This window comes from Myotis lucifugus, unplaced genomic scaffold (genome assembly GCF_000147115.1).
Source record: "Myotis lucifugus unplaced genomic scaffold, Myoluc2.0 scaffold_218, whole genome shotgun sequence".
NCBI classification, from domain to species: domain Eukaryota; kingdom Metazoa; phylum Chordata; class Mammalia; order Chiroptera; family Vespertilionidae; genus Myotis; species Myotis lucifugus.
In genome coordinates this window covers 1,852,455-1,876,863 of record NW_005871266.1, presented here as the reverse complement: position 1 = coordinate 1,876,863, position 24,409 = coordinate 1,852,455, and the positions used below count along the sequence as shown (strand labels likewise).

General features: G+C 42.0%; 1 protein-coding gene across 1 annotated transcript in view; it reads right to left on the bottom strand.

Annotated features, from left to right (window-relative positions):
- Nucleotides 1-1,607: 1,607 nt before the first annotated feature.
- The window catches only part of CAT (catalase), a 25,179-nt gene continuing 2,377 nt past the window's right edge, over nucleotides 1,608-24,409 (bottom strand). The window contains 12 exon segments of the mRNA XM_006109564.3: nucleotides 1,608-2,337; nucleotides 2,664-2,747; nucleotides 3,551-3,658; nucleotides 4,770-4,903; nucleotides 8,239-8,377; nucleotides 9,858-10,010; nucleotides 11,236-11,443; nucleotides 14,370-14,479; nucleotides 15,048-15,152; nucleotides 15,597-15,727; nucleotides 16,904-17,014; nucleotides 18,109-18,280. Coding sequence (XP_006109626.1) covers nucleotides 2,272-2,337; nucleotides 2,664-2,747; nucleotides 3,551-3,658; nucleotides 4,770-4,903; nucleotides 8,239-8,377; nucleotides 9,858-10,010; nucleotides 11,236-11,443; nucleotides 14,370-14,479; nucleotides 15,048-15,152; nucleotides 15,597-15,727; nucleotides 16,904-17,014; nucleotides 18,109-18,280 — 1,521 coding nt within the window. The 3' untranslated portion in view covers nucleotides 1,608-2,271.

The window sequence follows — 24,409 nt, the reverse complement described above, 5'->3', positions numbered from 1 at the left end:
GGAATGTGGAAAACTGATGGGAGGGGAAGTCTGTGCTAAATTGTTCAGATATGTTCACACACATGCACACACACACGAGTGAGCGCACGTGCGCGCGCACACACACACACACACACACACACACACACACACAAAACAAACAGCTCCATGGGCAGAGTACACTTCCTCACCCTTTGACTTTGGGCTTAACCATATGAGTTGCGTTGGCCAATGTCGGTGAGCATCATAAAAATCAAGGCTTGAGCCCCAACTGGTTTGGCTCAGTGGATAGAGCGTCAGCCTGCGGACTCAAGGGTCGCAGGTTCGATTCCGGTCAAGGGCATGTACCTTGGTTGTGGGCACATCCCCAGTAGGGAGTGTGCAGGAGGCAGCTGACCGATGTTTCTCTCTCATAGATGTTTCTAACTCTCTATCCCTCCCCCTTTCTCTCTGTAAAAAATCAATAAAATATATTTTTTTAAAAAATCAAGGTTTGAAACACCTGTGCAACTGTCATCCCATTTCCCGAGAAAGGAAAAACTGTGTGTTTCCTTTTCTTGCATTCTTGCTCTTTTGCCATCGTTGCTGGCTAGCCATCACCATGGGTAGCATGTATCTTAATGTCACTTAAAAGGGATATAATTCAATAGTGCTTCCTAGGAAGTAAAAGCTACCTGGGGAAGTTAACCTCGCCAGTATTTATCTTTGAAAATCACAAAAGAGGTCTCCAGAATAAAACTGGAGGCACTTCTATGTGTCAGACTTTTACACACAAGAAACATGATAGATACATGTGATTTTAACTATGAACTTATTTTTATACTACAGAACAGAACAAACCAGAAACTTATCTCAAAATTTCTGTCTTTGTTTATAACCAATATTTAAGTCAATAACCTCTTTCCCATTGTCAAGTTATATGAATTTTTATCAGTTTATCTTATATATTATATTTCATACTATCGAGAGATATAACTATAGTGAAGCTACTATATTGAAAGTATTCACCAATACTTGGAAAGTGGGTACAAATGGATACATTTACTTTCTACGTGTAAAAATACAACAGTTTCCAAGTGCACTCAAACATCAGAGGAATTTAGGCAGGAGAGTCTGATAGAAGAATAAAGAAGTTTGAGCTCAAAGACTGAGAATTTGTATTGCTAGAGGTCTCAAGAAAGCCGAAGGTCTCAGGGCATTCCTAAGAGTGGTACAAACCGGTTTTGAAGATCTGAGATGAAGGGAATGAGCATTTAAGGAAAATAGGTTTTCACTTAGTATTCAGAATTTAGCTTTAAAGTATTCCACTTGACTTTCGAGCAAACATGGGTTTTAAGAAAAGAACTTGAGGTTCTGAGCCCTTATTTTAAAAACTCATAAGCAGATGGGGAAATAAGCTAATGAACAAGAGATCGAAGTAATTTTCAAAGGTGGGCAGTTTGCTACTTTTATAATATAATTAAAGTTCTGGTCCACAGGGTCTTAAGGCAAATAACATAGTATCCTCATAATATTGGTGTTTTCAATTTTAAAGGTAAGCATCTGATAACAGATGATATTCAGATTAAGAGTTCAGTGGGACATCCCACGTTATATATGGAGCCGAAAGAAATCAAATACCATTCTTCTAGTCTTATGAACAGATTATTTTATTGTAAAAATGTAATAATTATAAATTGGTCTGTTGTAAAATCAATGCAGTATTAGCATAAATGTAATTCCAAGTTGTTGTTTTTATAAATCTGATCAGTTCCAAGCAGAAATAAGCATTAAGCCATGATGGTGTTGAGGTTATCTTCAAAGGACACTAAGGCGTTAAAAATGTGCTTTTCCTATAAGGAACTCAGAAAAATTAAAAATTCTGAGTGGCTTATCTTTATCTTTTCTTCATATATATAACAACCATATTTTTAAATAATAGGCCATGAGATGATATGTAAACATACTAATTTCACCAAGATGTTTTTTTCTTACCAAGGTTAGTTATATTTCTGCTAGAAACTTTCATTCTGACCATTTCAAGTGAAGAATCCAACCAACTGTCAAAAGCAAACACATGTGTTTTTTTAATGATTCTTAAGCCCTAATCTTCATTGTCCCTTCATTTTCACTAAAAGCCATTATTACATTATTTGCTATGGAAACGGGATTATCATCTGAAAGACTTGCGTTTGCACATCTAGCACAGCAGAATCTTCTATCCAGGTGAGTGGTGAGTGGATTATGGGTGTGAATTCCATGCTTTGCTTCATAGGCGGAGAGCAACTCGGCTCCAGACCAGGGCCCCGGCCCTCACAGGTTCGCTTTCTCCCTTGCAGCCAGGTGAGACCCGTGCTGCATAAAGGTGTGAATCGCGTTCTGTTTTAAAAGAAGAAGACCAGCAGATTAATTAGCTCGCTGGGCAGCAGCAACCTGGTATTTATCTGAGCTTTAATTTGTGCTCAAATAAAAATAACAACAATTCAGAACTCATTCCCCTTAACTGCCTTATATTGTTCAGAGCTAAAATAAAGAGTACGTGTTTTGCAGGTGAGTTCTTTAGATCTCAAGTGAGTTTCTGAACAGCTGCTTTAAGAAATCTAATAGTTGTGCCAGCGGAGAACCATCCCAGAAGGAAACCACACGATGCCTCGTCTAGCCCGAGGCACACACGCTCTGCCTCAGCCGGCCCACTCTGGGCTCACCTTAGGCTTCTCGGCGTTGTACTTGTCCAGCAGAGCCTGGATGCGGGCCCCGTAGTCAGGATGGACATCGCTGAAGTTCTTGACCTGAAAATAAATGAAGACATTACCTTAGTCCCTCCCAGGACAGTGTCTGTTTCATGGTGTTCACTCCGGGGAGAAGGAATGCTTCCTTGGGAAGTGGAACCACACAGTGGTCAACAACACAGAGTAAGGCTGGGGTCCAGTGCCAACGCTGACGGGCACTGCACAACCTGAGACAGGCCATTCTTCTGCGCGTGCCCACGGCCCACAAGGTGAGTCAGATAATGCACCTCCCTCACACACGCCTGTGAGAAAAGGCACAGGAGGCAAGCTGCGCTGACTGCGTGCAGAGAGCTGACCTCAGAGGAACACAAGTTACAGTGATTTGTATTCAGAAATGGGCCCAGACGCCGCCCGAATTGAAAATATACAAAGTCGTGGCCACGTGCTGGGCAATTCCACACACACTTCAAGCAGGAATTCCCTGCTGGGCTGGGCCCCAGCAGGCAGCAGGATGAGATGGGGCATCATAAATCCACAGGAAGCCTTACAGCTTCGGCACATGTGAGAAGAAGGCGAAGAGTTCGCTCCTTACACGCTGTGCCCTAGTCATTCTCATCAAGAAGTTAAGATCCAACCTGCCCCAGCTACCTCACGGGGCAATTGTCTGGCTCTCCGCAGGAGATATGCCATATCCACTGGAGAGAAAGTATCAGAGGCTGAGTGGGGCTTAGTTCCCATTTTCTTAAGTCCACTTGGCTCAAGTAAAATAGAAAGGACACTGTTCCTTTTACGGGTTCTCTCGCAGCTGCACTCTCTTCTCCAGCCAGCAGAGGCCGCCCTTCAGCTGCCAAGGTCTCACTCACCGCTTTCCTCTGGATGAACAGCTGGGCGTCCTTCAGGTGGCCCGCGATGTTCTCACACAGCCGTTTCCTCTCCTCCTCGTTCAGTACGCACGTATAGAACGTCCGCACCTGCCCAGCGAACATACACAGGGTGGGCACAGTGGAATCACCGCGTTATCCCACACAAAACTCACCCAGGATGCCACTTTTGAGATGAAAAAGTGAGACTTCCCATTTGCGGAAGAATGGAAGTTTTTAGAAGTTAAGAATAATCTTAAATTACAGTTAAAACTGTCATTTGTGTTTGTTCTTCACTTTTTGTTTTGTTTTATTTTGTCAAATAGGAGGAATTCAGTTGTTGATAATAGCTCATTTAATAATGAGATATTCAATAATGTCTTTTGTAGTCACTGCTAATAAATCGCTTATAAAGTATAAGGCAATATAGCCTACAGTTAAAAATCCCACCACACTCTTCATACTGAGAAGTCCAGACTGTGCAAATGATCATCAAATACCCAGCTAGCACAACCTTTGTTCAATTCACCCAGAACCAGGGGGGGGGGGGGGGGAACTAATTCATTTATATCCTGTTATTCAAAAGTCAAGATTTCTTGGAGAAGATAGATGTTAAGTGATATTTTCCTTAGATTATTGGGTTTGCCACTAAAATTAATAGCAATAGATTAAAATTAAAAACAGGAGCTAAGTATCAGGCATGACTTCTAATAGCCTCTGCTCATTTCTGAAATCAAGCACGGTCGTGGCAAAACCGCAGCCATGTCATAACAGAAGCTATGAGGCAACAAGGAGAAAAGCTTCGAAAGCAAAAACAGATGGAGGAAGAGTAAGAGAGTCATGTGAACAGGACGCCCCACACCTCCACTCCCGCTACTGAGGCTCCCAGAGCTATTTTGAATCCAGCTCTAGTCCCTTAAATCTGTCAGTCCTGCCCGGATTCTGAGATTTGCTACCCTCAAGCTTAACTTGCCCATTTCTTAGGTTTCCATGGACTCACTTCTCCCCCAATGGCCCCCACTGTACCTCAGGTAACATTTGGGAGAACTGAAATGAGGCATCCCTCGTACCGAGAGAGCAGAGTAACACAACTCTCCCACTCCGCCCAGTAAAGGGACTGGTGTATGATTAGAGATGACTTCCCTGGATTCGACAGGAGACCCGTTGGACACTTTGAGAGGGGGAATCGGCAGGCTCCCCTAGCAGACAAAGGAGGCACTACCTGAGAGACGTTATCATCGTTGGCAGTGTTGTAGCGCCGCACGTCCCCGGAGACGCGGGTGCTGCTCTCCAGGGCCAACTTCGGCTGATGTTCTGGGGCACTGAAGCTGTTGGGGTAGTAGTTGGGAGCACCACCTTTAAAGGCAAACCACACAGATTCACTGAGGGGGAGAAAGAATGAAGGGAGTCTACATACAATGCAATATGCAATACATTCAATTACATGTACGGTATATGTATACACACATACACATACATACATACATACACATACATCTACTTGTCATGCACATGTTATTTTTAATGTACCATATTTACCCACAGGCAATACTCAGATTCTTAGAGAATACTGCCATCTTCCAAACGTTCGCATGGGCTGCCTCACTCTAGGTCAGTGGTTCTCAACCTGTGGGTCTCGACCCCTTTGGGGGTCGAACGACCCTTTCACAGGGGTCGCCTAAGATCACCGGAAAACACATATATAATTACATATTGTTTTTGTGATTAATCACGATGTTTTAATTATGTTCAATTTGTAACAATGAAATTGGGGGTCACCACAACATGAGGAACTGTATTAAAGGGTCGCGGCATTAGGAAGGTTGAGAACTACTGCTCTAGGTCTTAATGAAGAGATCTCAAATTCCCCTTGAACACGTCAATGATCGGATCTGTGAAATCTGATGCTTGTCAGTACAAATACATTTCTTCAGGTTTGATTTGACACCCCCGCCCCCCCCCCCCCACAATAGAAAATGAGACCCAAGGACACGTTCCAAACTTTAGGATTTCATGCGGGCTCGGGTTCGATTCCAACACTGAATCACAGAATTCTTGGGAGCAACTCCAAGTTCCAGCTCCACTCCTTCAATGACTGAGCCCTGAGATCTTAACCACTGCAGAGCCACGCAGTAATTAGGGGTAGGTCAGGGATTAGAACTCTGGGTCCTTTGCCTCCGCCATTCCAGCACACACTATACTCCCATGACACAGCTCTGCTTTGCTTTTCGTTAAGGCTCTTGGATCCTCAGGGTATCTCTCCTGTATTATTATGACTTTATTCAATTCTACTTCACTCTGACTTCTCTCCAAAGATAAATAAAATAGGAATTTTTAAAACTTTGATATATTCCTAGTATATCAGCATCATTTATCTGGACTTATAGGAAAAGAAGTGAAAAATATAATCAAAAAATGTTATGACTTCTGGGGAAAAAAAATGAAGGCCCCCCCCCATTTTGGCATATTTTTCTAACTCCACTCTGCTTTAGCCGATATTAGCAGAAGCCTGAATTATCTGCGCACACAACTGCCCACAGGAGGGGCCTAGAAACTTGCTAAGTGGCTTGAGCAAACCAGTCTGGGGCTGGGATTTTACCCAGCACATTGCCAGAATACACTGACTGCCCAGAGCGGATAATTAAGAGGTGCCTCCTATCACATCGATCAAGTGCATGCAGAAGGAGGGGGGACAGCACATGATTATGGAGCCCAGGCATTAGCTCCAGAAATGCACTGCAGGCCAACCACATCTCCATGGAAAGCAAAGCGCCCCAATAACCAGCCACCACAGTGGTTTTCTGCATTAAGTGCTAGTTCTTCAAAATGTGCCCAATTGAGTAATGTTTAAGTTCTATTTCCAAATAAGCTCCGGCCTTTACTCAAAGTGGGAGTTGTCTTCAAGTCATTGACTCCTGGGAACAATTAAGCACTTTCACTGAGCTTTAAGAGCACAGCCCAAATGTTACACTTTTAAAACAAGGAGGCAAAGGTTGTATCGAATACACACACAGTTTTTCACATGTATACCACTAGAATGGTAAACAGGAAGCAATTACTGCCCTAGCTGGTCTGGCTCAGTGGATAGAGCATCAGCCTGCAGACCAGAGGGTCCCAGGTTCGATTCCGGTCAAAGGCACGTGTACCTAGGTTGCAGGCTCCTCCCTGGCCCGGGCCCTTGTTGGGGCTCGTGCAGGAGGCAACCAGTCGATGTGTTTCTCTCACATTGATGTTTCTCTCTGTCTTTCCCTCTCTCCTCCACTCTCCCTAAAAATCAATGGGAAAATATCCTCAGGTGAGAGAGAGAGAGAAAGAAGCTATTACTTATTAATGAAGTTCCAAAACATGCATGAACTTCTCTGACTCTTCACAAGTGAACAATTCTCAGTAATAGCCAGTCTCAATAACAAAGGACCAAAGGATACGAATGAAATAAAAAATCACGTTAGAAAAAAGATGCACAAGACAGACACAAGAAGTATCAATAAAAAATCACTTTAGAAAAAAGATGCACAAGACAGACACAAGAAGTATCAATTACTTTGGGCAATGATACACTCCATACCTCAGAGAGCAGAAACAGGGTAACCGCCCAATGTAATCAGTTAGCGAGCATATAAACTTGTTACATAATGGAAAAGGCTTAGTGATAATAGTAACAAGTGCAAGGCCCAAAATTATATATGCAAAACAATCGTAAATGTATAAAAAATTCATAAAAGACTGGCAAGAAATGTAACAAAATGGAACAGTTGTGGCTTGTGGGGGTTGGGACCACAAGTGGGTTTTTCTTCTCCCTTTTATCTTAGTTTCCAAGTTTACTTTAGGGCACATGTAAAATCCTTATCTTAGAAAAAATTAACTTTGTTTGAATATAGACACGTAGGGCTATAGATATAACTGAAGAGTAAAATTTCTGAAAAGATCAATGTAAGCAGCCTATTACTAAAACACACATCCTAAACAGAAAAATACAAAAGGAAACTACGATCTCTACTAAACTGTGGAACATTAAAATGAAAAAACATTCACTAAGCATTCTCTAATTAGAACAATAATTAGAAATAGATGCTATTTGTACATGGCACCCAAAAGTGTAACTTAAAGAAAAAAAACACCCATAAATGTGATAAATGAGCTCCAAAAACCAAAATGCAGCAGAGTCTCATCTCACCAGTTGATTTACATGAATTCAACTATATTCACTTGACAAAAAACAGTGGGGGAGAGCCCCTTGATTTTTCTCTGCATCCCCTATTTCCTAGCTCCCCCGACCCCCTCCAAATTCTAGCTAGACTTCTCCTCCACAGCCCGGCAGAAGTTCAGAGAAATGAAAGCCAGGGTAATGTAAGGAATTGTCCACTTCTGAAGAGTCTTTAAAACCTAACCCCTATGTTAGACGCGACTCTACTACAGTCACTGTGCAAGTTCTTCCTCCCTGCCTCTCACTATAGGATGGATAGCAAGGAAAACCAGAGGTGGAATTCTCAATAAAACATACAACAGTATGGAGAGTCCTCAGACAGTTTAGACCTCTGCTGCTGGGCAAAAATTATGTGGTTGGCAGGAGTGCCTCTGTGAGCCCCTTCCCAGAGCCGGAGGTCCCGCGAGGCCAGACTGGAAACTGCTGTCCCACCCTCTGCTCAGCAGTGCCCCCCGCCCTCCCAGGGAGCCTCGAGTCTTAGGCCTACCCTGGTTGTCGACCACGCACATGGGGCCGTCACGCTGGTAGTTGGCCACTCGAGCACGGTAGGGACAGTTCACAGGGATCTGAAGGTAGTTGGGTCCCAGGCGGTGGCGGTGAGTGTCAGGGTAGGAAAAAAGGCGGCCCTGCAGTCATAAATGAAACGGACACTGTGAGCAGTAACGAAAAGAAGCAAAATTCTACAAAACCAACTGTACACGTCGGTAGGTATTCAATGTACATTAGTTAATAATATAACTAAAACTATTGAAAAACATATTTTCTATAAAAGTCTCAGATGTTCTCAATGTCAAAGTGAAAAAAGTTATTATTCAATACAACAGGGAACTCTTAGCATGCCTCCAAAGAGTGGTGCCTGCTCAGCCTGTGTGGCTCAGTGGTTGAGCATCAACCTATGAACTAGGACAGCCGTGGGCAAACTATGGCCCGCAGGCCGGATCCGGCCCATTTGAAATGAATAAAACTAAAAAAAAAAAAGACCGTACCCTTTTATGTAATGATGTTTACTTTGAATTTATATTAGTTCACACAAACACTCCATCCATGCTTTTGTTCCGGCCCTCCGGTCCAGTTTAAGAACCCATTGTGGCCCTCGAGTCAAAAAGTTTGCCCACCCCTGAACTAGGAGGTCAAGGTTCAAATCCGGTCAGGGCATAGGACCGGGTTGCGGGTTCAATCCCCAGTAGGGGACATGCAGGAGGCAACCGATCAATGATTCTCTCTCATCACTGATGTTTCTATCTCTCCCTCTCCCTTCTTCTCTGAAATCAATAACAATATTTTTTTTTTAAAAAAAGAGTGACACCTGAACTGGAACCACACGCGTCCAGCAGCAGCCATCAGTCACTGCAGTCTGACCCAGGAGCAAGCTTTCACTTCTGTTCCATGATCACAGTCCAAAATCCAGAAGGACTGGTTTACTCAGTAACTGTTAAGCCAATTATTCTCCTATGATGTCTAGTCCACAGGAGAGTTTTCACTCTTTGTACACTCAAAAGGGCATATCGGAGAGTGAAGAAAAAGGACCGAATGCCTAGGGTCGTTACCAAGACGAATGGTTAAATTAACCCACTGCCTTTCACCACTGACAACAATAAATTTAGTTTGAAAGACCATGTCTGCGTCTTTTTACAGATGGAAAAGCCATGTCTGGGTCTCTTCAAGCATCACCATTGAAGAGGAAATGAATAAAATCTATGTGACCAAGGTGTTATAATCAACTAAAAAATACTCCCTACTGTCAGTTACAGACTGAACAGCGAGTGCTCTTTATACCCTACAAATACCTGTGGCATTTTCTAACGTAACTTCTTGAAGACTAAGGGACTAAATGTCAGTGTTAGCACACTGAGGGCCTTGACCATGAAATGTAGTTTATACTGTAACGCCCATCTCAGAATGTTCGTCAGTCCCACAAAAGCTAAGGACCCAGGTTAATTAAAGTTTAAGTGATGTTCTAGTTAATTCTTCATACAAAAGATCACACCAAATTACAGGGTGTGTTTGAGTGTGTGTGTGTGTGTGTGTGTGTGTGTGTGTGTACCCGTGCACATGCGTCTACCTGCAGGTACTCCTGCCTCAGTACCTCCCGACCCACAGGTTTACCTGAAGCATCTTGTCAGGGCTGGGCTCAATGCCAGGCGGCATGTTGCTCGGGTCGAAGGCCAGCTGCTCAACCTCAGCAAAGTAATTGGCTGGGTTCCGATTTAAGACCATTTTACCAACGGGGATAAGAGGGTAGTCCTTGTGAGGCCAAACCTAAAAATAATGTGATATTCATAATTACCAGACAACCAACTGAAGCAAAATAAAGTACCCCCAAAAAATGCCAGCTTTCAAATAGAATGAAGCCAATGATGATAAGTAAAAATAATAATGTTTAATCCAATAAGATGATAAGAATGTAAGATAAGTGCATTGGTTAAATCTTTCACAACAGTGAACAGTAAATATTGACACTTTCCCCGGGCAAAAGTACATCAGCTTTTCAAAACTTGCTCCCTGCTAATAGCAATATGTCAAGCCCTGGCCAGGTGGCTAATTAGCTGGAGCATCGCCCCATAAACCAAAAGGTTGTGGGTCCAATTACAGGTCAGGGCACATACCTAGGTTGCGGGTTCGATCCCTGGTTGGGGCACCTATGGGAGGCAACCAATTGATATTTCTCTCTCACATCGATGTTTCTCTCTCCCTCTTCCTTTCTCTCTAAACATCAATAAACACATATCCTTGGGTGAGAATTAAAAAAACAACAACAACACAATATATCAAGCCACCTAGGCCAGGGGTGGGCAACCCCTGGCACGCGTGCCAAACATGGCACTCCAGTAACTTTTGCTGGCATGCGAAACCCTCTCTTATAATCTTCCATTTACAATTGTGAATCTTTGTTCTCAGTGATGAATTTTGTTAAGTCTCATACTAGGAGTAGCCTGACGGATGAAAGTAGTAGCTCGTGCATATCTCTGAAGGTCACAAAATATAAACCTGATGTAAAATCTCTGTCATCAGTGATGCAGCATCAAAAGTCCCACTGATAATATCAAATGGAGTCATAAAGTTTTCTGTAGGACTATCAGTGTACATGTATACATTAAAAAATAAATGTATTTTTCATCATCATATACTGTGTTTTTGTCGCTCGAATGAATTTTATTATTTCTTCAAGGTTCTTCACATACATACACCTTAAGAGATATCAAGTAGGCGTAACATGTTCTCAAAAAATTAGGGTTGGCACGCAGAAGAATTTTGAGTCAGAGATTTTGCTGGTTTGGGCACGCACTCACAAAAAGGTTGCCCACCCCGACCTAGGCGAACTCAATGAGCTTACAATCGGGAACTAGAAGCAAGATGCTGGTGAGCACTCATTCACAGGTTGGGAAAGACTTCCCTGCCATGATGAGTGTTTGACTGGAAATTTGTTAAGATTAGGTACAAAGAGACTTAAAGAAGAAAACCGCTTAGTTGTGACCTGACTTACCTTGGTAACATCGAACGGATTAAATGGACAACTTTCTGCCTGACTGAAGGTCATCACCTGGATGTAAAAAGTCCAGGAGGGGTAGTTGCCTGTGGCGATGGCATTGAAGAGATCCCGGAGCCCATAGTCAGGATCTTCGTGGGAGAGTCTTGCTGCCTCTTCAACCGAAAGGTTTTTGATGCCCTGGTCAGTCTACAGAACGAAAGAAAACGTTCAAACTGAAACTTACTGGCACAGTTAGCGAACTCTAGTCAGGAATTCATTGTAGGATTCTGAGTAACACTACTCAGAGACTGGCCTTCCCTTCTAACTGTAATCCCACTGTTCAAATCTGACACAAATATGAATTTTTCAACAAGAAATTCTACTTAATTAATCTGATTCTTTTAAATGTCTAGGGAATCCATCTCTGCAATTCATATTAAAATTAGTCATATCCTTCCCTTTATCATTCCATACTATTTAAATTTTTTAAATTGTTGACATACAGTTTATTTTTATTTTTCTGCCCATATAAAGAGTGCTGTATTAAGGTCTTCAGACAAGCCCCATAAAAAAATTTGGCATAAAATTTATCATTTTAAAGTGTTCAATTCAGTGGATTTTTTTTAGTAAATATCTCAAAATGGAGTTGCTGGGTCATATGGTAATTCTACATTTAATTTCTTGAGGAACTTCAAAACAGTTTTCCAGAGTGGTTGCTATTTGAATTTTTATACTCATGCTACTTTTCAAGTCAGAAAAAATAAAAATATATTTTTAAATGAACAAATAATAAAATTAAAAATTTTTCTTTTTGCATGAAGAAATTTTTAAATTTTGTTTTAATAGCTCAAGTCAATTACGAGATTGTACTCAGCTAGTATTCCTCCACCCCCATACTCTTCCTTTTTTTTTTAAAGAAATTATAGAATCATAGTTCACAGAGCTGAAAGAACTTCATTCAGTACAGCCACTCTGAAGCAGTTCTCTGACTATGAGTGGATAAAATTAGTATTCTGACTTTCCAAACAAGATCCAAAGAAGTCAAGTCACTTTCACAAGTGCTCCTATTATCTCATACCAGACTGATCTTTAATAAATTTCCCACCTGTATCTTAATCTAAAGAACCCCATCACACCAAGCTCCATGGAAAGACTTCCTTAGCAAAAATCAACTCTGAAAGACTAACCCATTACGACCACAGAAATCCCAACTCTCTAGCCAGAGGCAGATTTGAACCCTTCCTACTATTAGAAATAAAGCCAGGATTTTAAAATGGAGGTTCCCATCGGCAGATCATCCAGAGAGCTAACACATTAAACTGTGCAATAATATTACAACACCTTCCTGATTTTAATTAAATCTGTTGGGTTTAGAAACGAGTTCTCTTAGGTCAGAATCATTGCGACATGAATCTCTGTAGATCTCAGGCTACCTCAGGCCCTCTGCTGAACAGACCCGTAAGCAAGCCCATCTCTCCAGGACCATGGACAGCAGGTATTATTATCCCAATTTTACAAACACAAAACTGGAGCTCAGAGAACTTTTAATAATATGCCCAAGTCACAGTTATCTAGAAGAAGGAAGATCTGAGTTCAGATTGGTCTAACTGCAAAGCCACCAACCATGCTAGCCGTCCCAGATACAATCATTTAGTCCTCCTCTAACACTTCTTTTGGCAATGACAAGCCCATGGGCCAATTACAAGCCAGTCACAAGCCAACGTATTCCTTGCCAAAGATTATAGATCCGAGTCATAAGTATAAAGAGGAGTGACGGTTTTTCTGTTTGATATACCTACATACTAGTAAGTTGTTCCGGTAAATATTAAGACAGTACAGAAGAAAACAGGTCTTTGTGAGGTCATTAAAGGGAGACGCCATTTGTCATGAGTCCACTTCTGTCTCTTCTTATTTTAGCAGGAGTTTTGGAAACAAGTTCTTAGACACCAGAGGTTTTCTAATAACCTTCTAGAGTTCTCATGGGATACTGTTTATCCTAACAAATGGCAAGATTAAGAGAGAGCCCTTTAAAACATTTCATTTAATTAAAGGGCTCTCAAAAACCTCCCCAAAGGTAACCGATGGTATGAAAGTAAATTTAAAAAACATGCCCTAACTGGTTTGGCTCTGTGGATAGAGCATCAGCCTGCAGACTGAAGGGTCCCAGGTTTGATTCCAGTCAAGGGCATGTACCTTGGTTGTGGGCATATCTCCAGTAGGGGGTGTGCAGGAGGCAGCTGATCGATGTTTCTCTCTCATCAATGTTTCTAACTCTCTATCCTCTCCCTTCCTCTCTGTAAAAATCAATAAAATATATTTTTTTAAAAAATAGAATTTTTATTTTCTGATGTTTGTAATTGATTTTACTTATTTTTCTTGTTCACCATATGCCCTCTCAATAAATGCTCAATACGTGGATGGATGAATTAAAATGTTAGGAGAAATGTATTTGGAAAGATCGCATCGGATTTGGAAAGTAACAGTGAGATAGGTATTGCCGACAGAATGCCCCACTTCTGCCGTAGTCCCCTCCTGGACCCCAATATATATCTATGTTCAGAACAGTGACTAAGGGCTAGGAAAGGCAAAGCGTGATACTTTACTGTTTGCGAAGGCTTGACTCTAAAACTCCAACAAAGAACTCTAGAGAACTAGGCTAAACCAGATAGAAATCTCCATTGGCCTAGTATTATCTTATTAGGTGAGCAGTCTGTAGGCCTGTATTATCTTATTACTTTTGAGCCCAAATAAAAACCTTAGATCTTCCCTCTCCAGGGAGAAAAGAATTTCAATGTGCACCTGCCCGTACCAGAAAGCCAGCACAAAAGAAACATTTTCCCAAATATGTATGGCAGAGAACCCAGGGTCCAGAAGGAGAAGAAAGCTTGACAATGGACAGCAGCTGTGTCGTCTTACCCTCTAGCCACATGAAAAGGAGACTATACACAGTTCTTCTGACTGAGCAGGTGAACAGGTGGCAGAAAACAAAAGATTCAGGGTACTAATCAAATAGATCAGTACTTCTCATCCTTGGGGGTGGAAGTAAGGGGAAGGGTGGAAAGGCCTTGATCTTTTGCATCTCTGCCTAACCCGCAGAATTAAGGAGATGTGGGTGGTGGGAGCCTTTTATCCCTTGCCCCAAAGGAAAGCAATAAACTGCCTCTCCGTTCGCATTAACCAGCTTGAAAGTATGCGACCCATATCCATTCATGTGCCTGTGTCCATCTGGAATCCCCCGGTCACTGAACAAGAAGGAGACCTAAGGAACAGAAAAATAACACCTAATATTTTTCCATTTAAATCAAAACATCCTAGGTTTTTAAGACACTCCTACATGTCCAGAAAGTCCCTAGCATGAAACATACTAACCAAGTACCTACAAGAAGGGTTACCATTACCATCATTTATTTTTTTTAAAGAATTTTAAAGCAGAATGATAGATAAATCATTAACCTCTACAAAGAAAAACTAAACTAAACCTGAAAACTAGCCTAACTTGCTATTCAAGATTTATTTTAAGAGTAAATTTGTTTGCACTACTTTCCCTCATTTCCCTAATACTTCATACTAGAGACTTTAATCCTTAATATTGCTAAATTTCAACTGATGTTTCTAGCATCACTTAAGGTCTATGATCAGAGCAAGATTAATAAGATCGGTCATTATAAAATTATTCAAGATCAAAAAATCTGAGTAAGCCTCCCAAAAAGAAAGTCAGAAACCAATTCCAATGAAACAGTCAAAACTGGAGAAACACATTCTGAGGCATGATCCCAGTTCCCTCCCAGGTGCCATACTGTGACCCAAGGAAAAAGCAGTGTTCCCACCTGATGCAGAGACTCGGGCCGCAGGCTCCAGAAGTCCCAGACCATGTCTGGGTCCTTCAGGTGCGTTTGAGGGTTTCTCTTCTGGCTGTGGATGAAGGATGGGAACTAAATGGAAAAAGAGAGAGAGAATAAAAAACAAATTACACTTAGAGGAATTATGGTATTGAATATTATACAATGCCTGTTGCTAGGTTGATGGATTATAATTCCGAACATCATCCTAGAATTTTAAACCGACAAACCCTATTTCTAGGGCAAAGTGCCTGTTTTTATTAATCTTCCATGCTCTGCAAGGAAAATTAGACTATTCCCATTAAGTTAGTGAAGACTAAAATGCCAAATCCAAGCCCAATGGTAACTGTCATAATTTGATCTTATAAGAAGACATTAACTACAGAAAGATGTGTCTTAGAAGGCAATCCTTCTGACCCGGATTCTCTTCTTCCTGTCTTTCCCAGGACTGCCCCTCAAATGCCAATCTATACAGAGAATTTGAAATCAATTTAAACCAACGAGCACTTGTAGAGTGCAAAATACGCTATCACCTACCAATATGGCATCCCTGATGAAGAAAATGGGGGTGTTGTTCCCAACAAGATCCCAATTACCATCCTCGGTGTAAAATTTCACTGCAAACCCACGAGGGTCACGAACGGTGTCGGCTGAGCCCGATTCTCCAGCTAGAAGATTCAAATGGGGAAATGAAGCACACGCAGAGCACTTTGCCCCCAAGAAGCCTAGAGTCATAAAGAAACGCTGATATCTAGCCTTTCCAATCCATTTCCTAGACGTAAATTAGGTGTGGAAGTGCCTAGGTTATTATTTCTACCACCCACCAGTTAAGTTGGTCTACAAATTAAACAAAAGAATTAATGGAGAGCAAGACAGGCATACCCCGTTTTATCGTGCTTTCGCTTTATTGCACTTTATATCACCGATGTTTCGATTTTTACAAATGGAAGGCAAGACCCTCCACCAGCAAAAAGACTATGACTGGCTTTATTGTGATAACTGCTTTATTGGGATGGTCTGGAGCCGAAAGCACAATATCCGGAGGTTTGCCTGTGTATGTAATAACAGCTGAAAAGATTATTCATTCGACATAATGAGAAAGCTTTGATCGAACAGGAAATTAAAATTTAAATTAAAATAAGGGGAGAGAATAATTATGAAGATAAGGTGGTGAGCAAAGAGAACACAAGTTAGCAGAATTACGAGTTTCATATTAAGAAAATGAGTTGACATATAGGTTCTTATTCTTGATTTCATTTAGATTTGCATTCCAAAGAATTTTAAAAGTGCACAAACAGATTGAACAGAATCACAACATTGTGGTGAGTTAAGATGTAGCCTGGCAGATCTAATTCTCACTAGCTCCGTGACATGAGAAAAATCACTTGACCTCTCTGCAACAGAACTAATCCCTCTCTGCAAAGTAAAACTACACATTAGATGACAGCTAATGTCCGTAAAGCATGGGTGGCGTGGAGTTAATTCTCAAAAAGGGGCAGCTGTCATCTTGGCGACTGAACAAGAGCACCAACTCCATGCTTCCATCTGAGGCACCACCACTTGTGGCAAAGTTCTTTCCAAATGGCACAGCAGTGCATGGACTGACCCAGGACCGTGGGAATCAAACCGTGACCTCCTGGTTCAAGTGTGATTTCCTTAGACCTCAACAAAGAGATATATAAGTAACGTCCTACATGTTGCAAGATATTTTTTCTACTGTAACACGTGGCAATAATTTGAAGAAGTGCTTGTTTTCTGTCTTCTTAAAAGGTTTTCTTGAAATTACGTTACAAATGCCCCAAATCAGGTGCGGGAATACAGGTCCCGCAAACAGACTGACTTACCAACAGTGGAGAATCGAACTGCAAGGGGAGTCCTCTTTCCAATATGCTCGAACACCTTCGCCTTGGAGTATTTGGTAATGTCATGCGTGACCTCAAAGTAGCCAAAGGCCCCTAACGAGAAAGACACAGACATTCTCATGAGACCGTCACTCAGACTATCAGGCCCTCAACAGGCATCTGGGTGACCAGAGAAACTGATGGGTTAGCCTTGAAACTGGCCTTCTCGGAGCTTCCAATATGAAATCAATTTAAACCAACAAGCATTTGTAGAGTGCAAACTCCTGTATCACCTACCAATATGGCATCCCTGATGCTAGGGCCAAACACAAAGTGACAGGAGTAAAAGTCAAAGCCCTATTACAGTGCTAAACTGAGGGCTGTACAGCTGGAGCCAAGAGCAGGAAGACAGGGGTGGGGCTGGCAGTAACTGATCAAGGTGGCCCCAAGGACATAGGGCCTGAGAGGGCCTTGAAGTACAGGGAGGACCTAGAAGAGAAAAGAACAGGAGAAGAGAAGAAAACACAAGGAAAGCAATAAACACGTAGGAAGGACATCACAGAGCCAAACAACAAACCGCACAACACACCCAAGTCACCATGGAAAAGCCAGGCCAAAAAAACAAATGAAAAAACTAGAGAAGATGGAAGAAGAGGAAATAAAGAAATCAGGGAGTCCGAGTAAGCAGCTAAGAGAAAGACTGTTTCTTCCTTTCTATCAAGCTTCCTTTTTCCTATTGAGTTTTTAGCTTTCTTTTCAATACCACCTCCATCTTTTGTTCCTGAAATTAAAAGCAAGGTAAACGTTTTACAGATATTTTGAACAAAAAAGGAAAAATCACCACCAACCCACCATCCTAACCCAACTATCCTCAATTCTGCACAGTCTGTGCCATTGTTTATTCAGTTAGTGCAACATCTCAACCTAGTTATGGTATGTCCATGTCTGCATATCATATTTGTATTTCTTCACTAAACTGCATAATGGCAGAAAAGGGAGATTACTTTTGTTTTCAATAAAATAAAGTATTTTATACACAATGTTTCATCCAGGGAAATGAGCATCATGTAACTACTAATTCCTATTTTGACGGACACCTTTTCCTTTCTCCCAGGGATGGAGATTTGGCACTTCTTTGAAATGAGAAATCATTTTTAACCCCAGTGTTCTGAAACAATCCTTTGACAACCAGTGGACACAGCTCTCACCTGCTCCTTTAGCATGCACCACTCTCTCAGGAATCCTCTCCCGGTCAAAGTGAGCCATTTCATCGGTGAAAACCACATCCTGAACCAGGAGGGGCCCCCGGGGTCCTGCTGTCATAGTATTAAGTTTGTCCCCTATTGGAATACCGGCCCCGGTGGTGAGGACATCAGGTTTCTAAGCAAACATGGAAGGAAAAGAGTGCAGGCGAGTCAGTACAAAATAAAAAGTGATAATGATAATAATTTTAAAAGACGGTCATTTGCACTGCCATAGGTACATCATTTTGCAATGTTCATACTTTCTACCCAAAGTCTTTACATTTCATTGCCTGGAATTTATAATCAGGTCTCAGAAGTCCTTGAGAAATCTCAACCCCAATCTGCTAAGAAGTCTGCTCTCAAGAACAGGAAGATAAATAACCCGAGAACCTGCTCAGCTCCTGTTGCAAATACAGTCATCAGGCTCCACCCCCAGCTAAGGATCCCCAAAGAAGGGATCATACGAGTGTCCAAACGAAGAGTGAGAAGGTGGCCTCTGAGAAGCTATGGCAGCGAGCACGGTACTCAGCACTCACACATGCTTTATTACACTTTATAGATGTCACAGTGGGCCATCCTGCCCATTTCCCTCAAGCAGTGTGTATCCCAGCTATCGGCAACATTTCTTTTCCATTCCCCAAGTAGAAAAGGTCAACAGCTTTCATTGTCACTGAAAACAAACTGTAACTGGTAAGATGGATAATAGTAGTAATCTTCTAAAGACGTCAAATGTCTCTGAAGTACAATAGGTTATTTTACCGTAATCAAGCATGTTTTAATCCTCAATTCTCCAACTTCAGCGACATCCGAAGTTGTCCCTTCTCTAGGGTGGGAGCAGCGTTTTTCTAAGCCCCACATGATCCTTGTTCCATCGTCACACACTCTATCTCTGACTCCGACAACCGCCTCTCCATGTCCCCCTCCCTGGGAAGGCAGGGGAGATGTGTGGGTGAAACCAAGCTACACCACCTCTGTCCCGGGGGAACAACTCAAAAACGTCTACTGATGAAAGTTAACGGTACCGACCTCACTTACCCAAAAAAGCACTATGCTCAGAACTTCCACCACCTGGAGTGGAGTATATAACTTAGTGCACATCCGTCCCGAACTTTAAAATACAGTTAATACCTGCCTCTTCTCTAGAAGGGAAGATGGGAGGGAAGTCACTTAAACCATAAAAGTACCGTGAGCTCTTTGGGAAAATGCACTGAATAAAAGTGATCTTGGGCCCAGCTGGCGTGGCTCAGTGGTTGAGCGTAGACCTAGGAACCAGGAGGTCACAGTTCGATTCCTGACTATGGCACATGTCTGGGTGGAGGGCTCAATCCCCACTAAGGGGCGTGCAGAAGGCAGCCGAGCAATGATTCTCTCTCACCATTGATGTTTCTCTCTCTCTCTCCCTCTCCCTTCCTCCCTGAAATCAATAAAAATATATTTTTAAAAAAGAGAGACCTTGGAATTTGAAAAGTTAATCAAGAAGGCCCTCACACGCACTAATACAATCCCTGTAGCCACTAGCGTTCTGCTCACAGTGAAATGGGAAGTCCACTCGGCACCGTGGAGAAACCCTGCGTCCCGCCCCCACAGAGCCTGGGTCCAGCTTCCAGCCCTGCCAGTTACCAGATGAGCAGCTACTAGCTAGTTACTTATTATTTCTGAGTTGCAATTTTTCATCTGCAGAATGGAAAAAAAAATGACTACCTCCCAGAGTTAATACAGGGATTAAAAGAGTAAATGTCTGCAAAATGCAGGCCGCACACGTCAGCACATGTATGCTACCGCTTCACTGGCTGTGAGACACTGACCCGACAGCCATGACAGACGTGCAGGCACCCAGTCAGGCCCTCTCCCTACCCATCCAGCAGCAAACCCTTCGGAACCGGACAAAAGTTTAAGGGAAAACAGTTACCGCCAATCACACCACTCTCTTTTGCAGATACACATGTGCTAATACATGTGACACTGTACACTTCCATTTAAAACTTAAAGTAGAAAAATGAATCCGAAAAAGGAGTGAACTTGTGCAATTTAACCTTTAGTTTAAACCTAAACCTTAATTTTTCAGCCCTAGCTATCAGTGGAATCACCAGGGGAACTTTTTTCCTCTGTTCTTGGTGAGTTGCCAACACGAAATGATCACAACATCGCTAGTGGTTTTCAATAACCAGCAAACATTTAGAAGAACACTCTGGAAAATGAAATCGTTAAAATGCACGGAGTCATAGCTATTGCAAACGAGGTTTTCTCTGTCTTGAAACTGTCTATTAAATACGTCTGGGAGCACTGAGAACTGGCAGGGTCCCTTAAAAAAAAAAAGTAGGGAATAAGAAGAAAAAGAGGATCAAGAAAGGAAGGATAATTGATCCACAAATGTAAAATATTCCTTTACTTTTTGTAATAGAAACTACAGTGGTCAAAATACTTAGAAAGAAAATACAGAACAAAACATACAGAGAAAAAAAACAGAATTGCTCGTTTTATATTTTGCAATCAGCCTCTCTTTTCTTACCTGGAGAAAAAATATGAAGTGTTCTAGATTTCGACAAACAGAAATAGAAGCTTAGAAATGCTTATTCCATTATTCATCATGTGTCTGTCTGCCCCTATCTCTCTCTCTCTCCCCCACACTATGACCCAGCAATTCCATTCCTAGGTAAATTTAGTTACTAAGAGAAGTGAAAGCACATGTGTATAGTGAATTAAATTATCAGTCACCCTTTCTCCATCCCAAATATTGGCAGCATCACATCAATGCAATTACTAAAAAAAAAATACACAGACCCTGCAGGCACTGTCTTATGACTCACTGACAGGAAAGGGTGAGCTAAGACCCAACCTCTCTCCCAGGTAAAAAAAAAAAAAAAAGGAAACTTTTTAACCCTTTGTACCCCATAAGCATCTGTAAACACAAGTGGGATGGTTTCCATTTTGGACGCTTGGCAGTTAACTGGTTAAAAAGGTGAGGCCTGAGACATACAAAGCCTCCAATTTTTAAGGGAGCAGAGGCCACTAATGAAGCCTAAGTGTCCCAGTGGAAGAGCCAGCCCATGGCAGTCTAAGCAGTGAGCCACAAAGCTCCCGGTTAAGTTCCATCCAAAGAGACTGGGAACCCCTGCAGCATCACCTCCCTCCCTCAATGTATTCCGAGAGAACGAGAAATAAAGATACTTAAGACGGTCCAAGTCGTACCTAGAGACATATCTGATTCAAGTTTACAAAACTCCCAGTTCACTTAACAGCAACAAAATCTGACCACAAGAAAAGACGCCCAATAAATTGCTTTCACATTTGCTGACGCTCTGGTTCCAACAGAGGATCCACCCAGCTTGGCATTCTGCGCCTGGGTCCTGGAGAAGGAGGAGAAGGCAGCATGGTGCGCTCCGACAGGAGTTCCGACAGGTAAAGCTTGCACAGTCCAGTAAAAGTAAAAACAGCCTGGGGAGTGAGGAGGAGGACGCGGATACAACGCTGCCCATGTGAGCAAAAGCGTGGGCCAAGCAAGGAGAGATTTAAAAAACACACTATCCATTCCTGTCATAATTTTCTAACAGAAAGAATATTTTCATTCAGAAAGTAAAAAGGACATAATCTTTAAAAAGAGATCATGTCCTTCCTTAAAGAGGAAGAGAAAGAGGGAAGGAGGGAGGGAGAGAGGGAGGGAGGGAGGGAGGGAGGCAGGCAGACAGACACATTATGAAAATCTATCCAGCCTTTCATCACATCACAAGAAAATGGCTGGATAGATGTTCATCAAACATGTTTTGTATGGTTTGGATAATGCAGTAGGGTAAACTACCTGGACACAGAGGTAGACTACGTTTCCCAGCCTCCCTCATGGCTAGATGTGGCCATGTGACAGAGTTCAGGCCAATGGAATATGAGTAGAAGTGACCTACACCACTTCTAGCTTGGCCCCTAAACCTCTCACACACACTCCTCCATGCTCTTGACCCTCTGTAGCTAGACAGCGATGCCCAGGGCAATCTTAAAGGTCATGTGTCCACAAAGGAGTGGCCTCCTTCAGCCTGAAGCCCTCAATGACTGCAGGTACTCACTCCCCTCCTCAACCTCAAACCACTCTGGCTCATCATGTAAGAGAGAGAAAAAGACGGACACGAAAAGCCGACAGAATACACAGAGAAATACACAAATATTAAGTGGAGCAACTAGAACTCTCACGCTGATGATGGAAGCATAAAAGGGTACAACCACTTTGGGAAAAAGAAGTTAAGGTAATAACAAATTCCAAATTCTTGTTTCTGTGTTTACTTTTTCTCAGCACCACTGGTCATCAGAACAATGTAAATTAAAACTGCAATCGGATACCACTTCACACCCACCAGAATAGCTAAAATGAAAAGACCGGCCCGGCCAGTGTGGGTCATTATTGTTGAGGGTCAATTAGTGAACCAGGAGGTCATGGTTCGATTCCCAGTTAGGGCTCGATCCCCACTAGGGGTTGTGCTGGTGGCAGCTGATCAATGGTTCTCTCTCATTGATTATTCTCTCTCTCCCTCCCCCTCTCTGAAATCAATAAAGACATATTTTAAAACATTCACATACTCTATGACCCAGCAACTCTACGCCGACGTATTTCCTAAGAGAAATGAAAGTATATGTGCACAAAAAGACTTGTATAATATTTTTCATAGCAGTTTTATTCATAATAGCCAAACACTGAAAATACCCCAGGTATCCAGCTCCAGGATAAACAAATGGTATATTATTCAAGAGAATACTACTCTGCAATAAAAAAAAAAAAATAAAGTCTGATATATGCAACAATATGAATGAATCTGAAAACATTTTTTTAGTCTTAAAACACTTTTTTAAAAAAAATATTTTTATTGATTTCAGAGAGGAAGGGAGAGGGAGAGAGAGACCGAAACATCAATGATGAGAGAGAATCATTCCCACCCCCTCACTGAGGATCCAGCCCGAAACCCAGGCATGTGGCCTTGACCGGAATCGAACCTGAGACCCTTCAGTCCACAGGCCAACACTCTATCCACTGAGCCAAACCAGCTAACACAGTCTTAAAACACTTTTGCTGAATGAAGCATTAACAAAAAGTACAAAAATCGAAAGTTAAAAAAGAAAATCAACAGTAGTTGCCTGCAGAGGGATTGAAGGAAATGCCTGGGAAACAGCATGAGGGAACTTTCCAGGGCGGTGATAATCTTCTATATCTTGATAAAGGAATAGGATTCACAGGTGTATATATCATAGAATGATCCACTTAATATTTGTGTATTTCTCTGTGTATAAGTATTTACCTTAAAAACATTAACATTGAACTCTGTTCATGTGTATGCTTGGTGTTCATGGGGTCAAGTCTACTGATATCTACAACTTACTCTGAAATGCACCCCCCAAAAGCAGGAGAATGAATATATGGAGGGATGGACAGAGAGAATACATGAAATAAAACATATATAGCAAAATATTCAGTGTACAATCCAGAGGGTGGGTATATGGAGATACACTGCACAATTCTTTCAACTTTTCCGAATGTTAGAAACTTTTTTATACTCAAACACTGGAAAATTATACAGGCTTTTTATGACATATGCAAAATTCCTCTTGGGAGGTATAGGGTGGAGGACACTTCAAAAAAATAAGCTGTTTTCACTCAGAGCAGCGAAAAGTGAGGAATACGAAGACATTCCAGTCAGGACAATTGCACAGTGCATTACAACGCCACGGGCAGAGGAGACAGCAGCATTCCAACCACGAGTCCCCCAAGTACAGATGTGCTTTGTGGGCCAGCTGTGTCTGGCCTGGGCAAACCATGTAGGGTAAATCATCAGCAGGGTCTCCATGATTTAACAAACAGTTCATGATTCTCCCAAACAATGAAGACAGAGGCAAGCTAGTCTCAGAATAAAGGGGAGTCCTTTCAAAAGGAGTAAATTTTGTTCTATGTAAAACTCATTACATTGCCCGTATTTTTTGCAATTCACTGAGTGTTCATGCAAACTTCTGTGTGAGCCAAGATGTAGCAACCACTGGGTATGGAGAGAGTCCTGTCTCCAAGAGCCAAGATCTGGGTTTGACTCTGCCACAACTAGGTGCGCGTGCTTGATGAGTAAGACTCCAAGTCTCTCGGGTTCGCTATGATGAAAAACTCATAAAAAACTCACATGACCTCACTCATATGTGGAACCTAATGAACAAAATGAACTGATTAACAAAATAGATCCGGAGATATAGAAGAAAGGAACAGACTGATGAATCTCAGAGGGAAAAGGGGGCTGGTTGGGTG